Raw genomic sequence first — 8,309 nt, 5'->3', positions numbered from 1 at the left:
AGCAGTGGCAGTGGCTCAGTGGCTGTGGGGCTGTACTGGGGCTGCTTTAGAGAACTGAACTCACACCAGTGAAACTCCTGTGCCAGTGCCCAAACGCTGACACTGCTCAAATGGAAATACAGAATAGCAAAGGGGGTGTTTGACAAGAGCTAATCAATATTTTCCAGGCAATTACTTTGCTTTACTGACATGCAGCTTCAGCCAAAAAGACTTCAATAAAGGAAATATTCTGAAAATATGGGACCTCTTTAAATTTTGAAGCAATATATTGCTGCTGCACTCTAGTTCAAGTCAAATGTGATTGAGTTGAAATTCTAGGGGGTTATTGATATTTCTTATTATTTTGCATTAGGGAGAAAAATGAATTATCTTCATTCTGGGTTGAGCTGTCTTTTAGAGCTTTTTTCCTATTTCAGGCCTGACACAGAACCAAACCACTCCCTCATTCCCACCCATCATTGTGTTTCTAATGGTAACTTGCTTCTGATTTGAATGTATTTTAAAGCAACCCTTGGCAGAGTCTGCAGTGCTGCTGCCACCCCTCACTGAACCTGAATATTGCACAGGTTCCCATATTGGGAGGGTAGAAAAGGTTGAGAGGGAAAATTGGGAAAACTCATGGGAGGAGAAAGCCCAGGGGATGAGATGGAGACAGTTTAACATGTAAAGCAAAGCTGCACATGCAAACAAAGCCAAAGGAAGAATGAATTCCCTGTTTCCCATCAGCAGGTGGATGTTCAGCCATTTCCAGGAGGGCAGGGCTTCATCCCATGGGATATTTGGGAAGACAAATGCCATCACTCAAGACATCATCCTCCCTCCCTCTCAGCCCTGTTTTTTACTGCTGAGCATGACATGTGATAGCATGGAGTGATCATCTTCATCCAGGAGCTGGAATTCCATTTTTGTAACTACTCTGCTATAGACTCAACCTAAAGGCAGCTTGGTTTTGTGAAATTCCAGGATTAACCCAAAGCTTGGCTCAGTGGGCTGCTTGTAGAAACCAAGGGCACAGAACCGCTACCTAATGGATGGCGGAGATGCTTCTTCCTATCAGAGGCATGAGAATTGCTCAATTCCTTGAAATTTAACTCCTTGTGTAATTCCTAACAATCTTCCCACACTGACCTGGAGCATCCAGTGCACAAAGCAACAACCCCTTACCCTACTTTACACCAGGGGAGAAAGAGTGTCTGGGATAAAAGATTTTACATGCCTGCAGACAGTTTCTGTAATCTGAATTAAATTCTGATATTGTTCACTCAGTACCTTTAGTAACACAAAATATTTTAATATAGTTGAAAATATATCCAGAGAAGCTAAGCATAAACTCTGCTCAGAGTTCATTCCTTTCCCAGGTTGGAACAAGTCCCACTAACTCTGAGTTAGGCATGTTGATGACATCTGTATCTGCATGAAGACTACAAATTCAGGTTCTGGTCTTGGAGATGATGAAAAATGATTGGCTGTAGACAGTTTTGGTGCTCTACATAGAGTTCTTCCCAGGTCTCTTTGGTATTTATTTTATTTAGTCTCACTTTTAAGTCCCATTAAAACCTTACAAAAGTCTCTTCTCACTCAGTGCTATTATTTATTTGCTATTTTCTAGATTTCAGTCCACTAGGATGGGTGACTGCTAACTCTTGGAACTTGTGGATAACCCAGGATTGGAGGTTCTCTCCAACTGTTGTCTGTGTTAAAAATCCATGTTTAAGAAACTTGAGTACTATTACCTGTTAGCAGAGGGGTGTGTCCCTAAAGCACAGCGGGAATGGATGAATTAACTCAAGGAAACTGCGATTTATGCCACCTTTTCCAGGGGATCAGCATAAGTGTGCAGCAGAAATCCTCTACTGTGGAATATTATCAGCCACTCCTGTCTAGAAGAGGGGGTGAAAGATAAAATGCAGGTAGCAAAATACAGGTCTCAGACTGACAGCAGGGGATGAGGGAAGGGCAACATCAATAGAGGAAAAGTGATTTTTGCAGCTCTCCTCAACCCAAAACTCAGGCTCTCACCCATTGGGAGGCAATAAATTGGATGGAGTGATATTTATAATGATAGGGGTTAAGCCTTTCTAAATAGAAGCCAAACAATCAGGTGTTGCTTTACTTAAAATTATCTGCAACAAAGAAATATTTTTTTTCCCATTACAGAAAACTGATTAGGCACAAATCACACTATTTTTGATTGAAGTCAGCCTCTAATAGAGCAGCTAAATGTGTTGGTCTTGTTCACAAATGGTTTTGTGGTTTTAGGCTTTTGATCCAAAATATTGTCAGATTTTTATCACTGCTGAAGTTCTGATTGTATTTCTTTGCTTTTGTGTAGCTATTTACTCACAAAGAATTTTATTACCCACAAAGTCCAGCTTTATGAAATCTTTATAGAAGGCTTGTGCAGATTTTGCTTACAGCAAATCTAAACTGAAGGTTTTAAACCTGGAGAGGATTGTTGTTCCTTCTCCCCCATCCCCCAATTATATTATTATGGGATTTGGTATTGGAGAAACAGCACAGAAATTCAGAGTTACAATAAGGGGAAGAAATGAGCCAAGCCCCAGTTTTTAATTTCCAAAATTATATCACATGACTTTAGCTGACATGAATTTTGGCAGCCTGGCAGGATCCTGTGGACATGTGGATTTTCCTTGGAGGTTGTCTTCTCAAGTTACTCTAGGTATGAATGACTTCTCTTGATTAATTTTAGTTTATAAATCTAAATAAGTGTAGCCTGGGAACATTTGGTACTTCACAGCACCATGCTCTGGTGAGCAGAAACATCTGATTTCCACCCCCACCCCTGTACTTTCTGCACAGAGTTGTAAAGGATTCCTTGGGAGTGTGGAGATAAATCTGAATAAAGCAGAACAGAATTGCTTTTTAGGGCACATCATTTTAATGTGAGCATGGCCAGGAAAAGCATGGCCAGGAAACTTGTGCAGGGTCTCCCAACAGGCTGAGAGGAACAGGCAGGAATTCCTGATGAGGAGCTCCAGAGACACAGTGAGAACATGAACTGAGACCTGGCCTGTAACCCAGGGAATGTCCCTCATTGCAACAGCAAATGCTCCATCCCAATTAAAAAGAAAGGGTTCTCAACCTGCTCTAAAATTTGTCATTTTTTGTTGCAGACCCTGTGAAGTGTTCACAAGGATTAGCAGCCAGCAATTACTTCCATAAACACTTCAGCTGGTAGGAGACTGAGTGGGAATTGGTGCAGGAATACAGCAGTGAGTAAAACACTCGACACCAGGAATTAATCATTTCAAATACTGAACAAATCAGCAAATAAACACCTTCAGCATCTGCCTGTAGACTGTCCCTTGCAGCAGCCCCTTCAATTTTGGATCACCAATCCACTTGATGAAGGTTGGTCTCTCCTCTGTACTGAATCATCAAACATTTACTGTCCCTCAGCTTCCCTCCATTTTTAGAATTACTCTCAGGAATAAAATGAGAATTCACTGTCAGCTTTGATGTTCAAGTGCATCCTGTTGAGCCTGCTAGGCCTGGCTGGGAGACAGAAAAACAGGGTCTGTTTTGATCCCTGCTGAAAACAAGATGAAGAAGGAGGTAAAAATAAATCAACAAAAAAGACCTCCAAGTGGAATTTAAGTTTGTGCTAAGTCAGCTTGGGAAAAACTCATCTACTCCATGCTCAGTTAATGAATACCAGCTGCATTAAAAACAAAAACCACAAACGCACCATCCAAAATCAAACCTAGCTCTGGTTAACTCCTATGTGGTGAGGATGCTTTTAAAAAAAAATAAAATACAATAAATTTGCTTTTTTTTTTTTTTTTTTTTCAGTTTTCCCACTGGCAGATTTCTTTTCCCAAGATAGGTTTGACTAGAACTATAAATGCTGGCATGAAGCAAAGAGAGAGGCTCATCCTGCACCTGTTAGGTGCAAAGGTTGATGTGACAGAGAGTTGACAGGGTGAGGCCCCAGCACCTACTCTTGTGACAGGCATCACTGAAATGCAAAATCCTGAAAACTTTAACCACAGCAGAAGCTCCAATGTGTAATTCACATGCAGGGTACAAAGTCAGCTCAAGTTAATTTAAAATCTATCCATGGGCATCTTTCCATTGTCTTCCATGAGCACTCCTAACAGGTGGCAGTGGGAAAAGGCCTCGGAGCTGGAGGGGAGAGAGGATTTCACATGGAAAATCATCTGTGTCTGGGACATTTCCAGCAGAGAATCCTGGATTTGGGAAGCTGGGAGTTCCAAAGTGCATCCCCTGGAGCTGCAGAGCAAAGCCTGGCTGATCACAACTGCAGCAGAGTGTGGAGTTGAGGGAAGATTCAAAGCAAGAACCTGGCTTGGGTGCTGCCATTTGCCAAGGAGGAGCTGTAGAGATGAAGAAAGAAGAGGTATTTAATTTGGGTTTGGAAACTTAGGGTGAAAATGACTGACCCACAAAAAATTTTAAAAAGGCTAGTAAGGTTAAATGAAAAAAAAAATTCTATTCAAAATATTTGATTCAATCTGAAACAAAACCATTTGTAATAATATTTTTCCCTATTCTCGCCTCTTTTACAGCTTGAATTTTAAGCTGTAAAAATTCAAATTTTTACAAAACCCAGCTAGCAATGCCCACACGGGCTGCTTCTGCATTTCCCTGGTGTAACTCGAAAGCGCCCACATTGTTTCCGCGCTTCCCAAATGCTCCCCCTCCGTTTATTTCTCCATCCCGTCTGTCCCCCGGCTCCCCCCGCTGCCCTTTCCAGCTGAAGTTTGTGTCATCTGCTCCCGGAGGGATCCTGGTTTTCACTTGAGGGGCAGGAGAGGGGGCAGGAGAGGGGCAGGTGAGGGGGCAGGTGAGGGGGCAGGTGAGGGGCAGGAGAGGGGACAGGAGAGGGGCAGGAGAGGGGACAGGTGAGGGGAGGAGAGGGGCAGGAGAGGGGCAGGTGAGGGGGCAGGTGAGGGGAGGAGAGGGGCAGGAGAGGGGGCAGGTGAGGGGGCAGGTGAGGGGGCAGGTGAGGGGGCAGGTGAGGGGAGGAGAGGGGCAGGTGAGGGGAGGAGAGGGGCAGGAGAGGGGCAGGTGAGGGGGCAGGAGAGGGAACAGGTGAGGGGAGGAGAGGGGCAGGTGAGGGGGCAGGAGAAGGACAGGAGGGGGGCAGGTGAGGGGGAAGGTGAGGGGACAGGAGGGGGGACAGGAGGGGGGACAGGAAGGGGGCAGGTGAGGGGAGGAGAGGGGCAGGAGAGGGGCAGGAGAGGGGCAGGAGGGGGCAGGTGAGGGGCAGGTGAGGGGAGGAGAGGGGCAGGTGAGGGGCAGGTGAGGGGGCAGACAGGAGGGGCAGACAGGAGGGGCAGACAGGAGGGGCAGACAGGAGGGGCAGGAGGGTGAGGTGAGGTTCAGGAGGGGACAGGAGCGGGGCAGACAGGAGGGGCAGGTGAGGGGCAGGACGGTGAGGGGCAGGTGAGGTTCAGGAGGGGACAGGAGCGGGGCAGGAGGGGACAGGAGCGGGGCAGACAGGAGGGGCAGGAGGGGCAGGTGAGGTTCAGCAGGGACAGGAGGGGACAGGAGGGGCAGGAGGGGCAGGTGAGGTTCAGCAGGGACAGGAGGGGACAGGAGGGGCAGCCAGGAGGGGCAGCCGAGGTTCAGCAGGGACAGGAGGGGACAGGAGCGGGGCAGAGCCCGCCGTGCCCGTAGCAGGGCCGGAGCCGCGGGGATGCGGAGCTGCCCTGGCCGCCTCGGCCCTGCCCGCGGGGCGGGGAGCGCAGCCCGGGGATGCTCGCTGCTGATGCTCGCTGCTGATGCTGGGTGGAGGAGGAGGAGGAGGAAGAGGAGGAGGGGGGAGCTGGCGGGACAGCCTGAGGTGGGCGGAGGGGGGAGGCGGGTGTTAAACCATCGCTCCGGGGAGGGCTGAGCATTTGCAAATTCCGGCTGCAGAGCGCGGGGAGCATCCTGCGAGGCACGCCAGGCCGGCAGCAGCGGCAGGGCAGGACGAGGCTCTCCGGCTCCCGGGGACCCCGAGCGCTCCTCCCCGGCCGGCCGTGCCCTGCCCGCGCTCCCCAGCCGCAGCATCCGCCCGCAGGCAGCGCTCAGCACTGCCCGGCCCCTGTCCCCGGCTCGCAGGCACGGGCAGAGCCCTGGGTGAGTAGTCCCGGAGCTCCACCAGGCAGGCCACGGCCGTTCCAGCCCTGCTGCACGTCCCCGGGCGCTCCCGGGCTCAGGTGAGCCCCGGGGAGGTGCGGCACATCCCTGTCCTCTGGTAGGTCAGGCAGCCTGGGATCCTTGCCTGGGGAGGGATTTTTGAAAGGCTTCCGTCTCTGCTAGCAAGTTACCTGTCTCCACTTGGAATAACTCCTTCCCTTGCACAGAACCTTCTCTCTTCCCCCCACCTCTTTCTTTTCCTTTTCCCTTGCTCTACAACTTTCCCAGCCTTGAGGAGCTGCCTCCCTCATTTTCACCCGCAGATTTCCATAGGTGACGAGGAGCCAGTGCCACCCTGGGAGGTTTCGGTCGCCGAAGATCAGTGTCTTAACACACCTGTGTGTATTTCTTTTGTTCTCCACTAGGCTGAAAAGTCATGACAGCTGAAAAGACTATTCCTATAATTAATGGAAAGCCAGAAGATGCTTTGGACCCAGAAGCCTCAAGTACCAACCTCGTCCACAGCAATGATAAGAAAGTTCATGAAAGAGGTCACTGGAACAATAAGGTTGAATTTGTGCTTTCTGTGGCAGGGGAGATTATTGGGTTGGGAAACGTCTGGAGATTCCCATATCTTTGCTACAAGAATGGAGGAGGTAAGACGGCACCACGTGTGGATTTACATGGGGATTAAACACGGGAACTGAACAGTTAAGAATGTCTTGCAGTGATTTATTGCACTAGTAAGAGATACGTGTTCAGGGTTTCAGTGCATGTGCAGCCAAGGAAGCATTAAACATCTGACAACTAAGAAAAATCATTGTGTTCCTCTTTCCTTCTCCCCAAACAGTGTGTGGTTTATTTTTACAAGTTTCTGTTGCGTTAGTAAATTGACATATTTTTTTTTAGTAGCATTTTTCTTGCAGGAGAAGCCAGCGTTCTGTTTTAGTAGTACACACTGTCTTCTGCATGTGAATACACACCCAGGCATACTTAACTAAGTTTGTCTGACACAGAAAAGAAGGCAGGGCTTTATTTGTCACAACAGTGTACTTTAGAGAGGATGAATATTGTTTTTTCTAATCATGCCATAAAGACTGAATTTATTTTCTTTGCCACCTGAAGTTTTTTATACCTCAGTGTTCTTTTTTTTTTCCCTCAGTACTTCCCCAATTCCTGCAGCAAGGTAGGGTAAGATGTAAAACTGAAGGTTACTCGAAGAAGAGAGGAAGCCTAATAAATATAAAATATAAATGTTAAAAGAGCAGACTCAACTTGTGCAGGAGCATAACGTTTGGCATGTATTGGTTATAGCCAACTATAAACTGTGTAAGATAAATGACAGCTGAGAATAAGCACATCAGCTGTGACTGGGGCAGCAATGAAGAAAGAAAAGTAAATTACAAACTCAGTTTAGAATTCTGTGGACTGGGTTCAACATTCTCCCCACTTAAGGCCTGAGTCAGTGGCAGTGTAAACACAGAGGCTGGAAGGAAAATAGGATGTGTAGGGCTGATAAGCACGGATCTGCTCTCCCATGGGTTTGTTTGCTGCGCCAAATTTCCATTCCTTGTCCCTCCTTATCCTACCTCAGGGATGGGTTTTAGCCCGTTTTTGTGTGCAGTTTCTACAGGACAAATCCTGCTCTGCAAGTTGTGTTTATCGTTGGAAGTTCCTTTTTCACGTCTCTGTATTTTGGCCAAACTTAGGTAACAAGAGTTCAGCTCTTTAGAGAGTGCTGCTACCAAATGCTGAATATTAACATGCTGCATATATACACAAGCCTTTCTTGTTGAAAGTGTTCCCAGAGAACTTTTGGCACAGGAAATGACAGGAATATATATTTCGGTGTGTAATTTTTTGGTTCCTACAACCACCTTTAGGTGCCCTTTTGTAGGTGTGTGCCAGCTTGTCTAAAGGTGACGCTGTCATTTTTAAGGATGTAACGTGAGGTAGAAAGAATTTTAATCATTGTTTTGGGTGATTTGATGAAAAAAATAATTACTTAAATGTCATATTTAGTTACTGCTGTATTCTTTAAGAATGGAATAAGTGGGTGTGATTTAATTGGTCATGTCCTGGCACCACGGGACATTTGCCATTGACCAGTTTTAGTCAATGAAGGCTCAGTCTATGACCTGTGGCTTTGTAACCCGCTGCTGGAATTAGACCAGAGTTTGTTTTTAGTGCTTAAATCTGAT

General features: G+C 47.1%; 1 protein-coding gene and 1 long non-coding RNA gene across 2 annotated transcripts in view; one reads left to right on the top strand and one right to left on the bottom strand.

The window, feature by feature from the left end:
• Positions 1-2,876: 2,876 nt before the first annotated feature.
• LOC111935226 (uncharacterized) lies at positions 2,877-6,585 on the bottom strand. The gene is made up of 2 exons (XR_002867636.2): positions 6,300-6,585; positions 2,877-4,358 (listed from the first exon to the last, which is right to left on the bottom strand). It is a non-coding gene; the product is annotated as an uncharacterized LOC111935226 (long non-coding RNA).
• SLC6A11 (solute carrier family 6 member 11) overlaps positions 6,545-8,309 on the top strand; it is an 86,020-nt gene continuing 84,255 nt past the window's right edge. The window contains exon 1 of the mRNA XM_086845264.1: positions 6,545-6,764. Coding sequence (XP_086701390.1) covers positions 6,545-6,764 — 220 coding nt within the window. The remainder of the gene's footprint in view (positions 6,765-8,309) is intronic.

This window comes from Cyanistes caeruleus, chromosome 11 (genome assembly GCF_971803275.1).
Source record: "Cyanistes caeruleus chromosome 11, bCyaCae1.hap1.1, whole genome shotgun sequence".
Classification (NCBI taxonomy): domain Eukaryota; kingdom Metazoa; phylum Chordata; class Aves; order Passeriformes; family Paridae; genus Cyanistes; species Cyanistes caeruleus.
The sequence above is the reverse complement of the archived record's forward strand: the minus strand, read 5'-3'. Positions and strand labels throughout refer to the sequence as shown.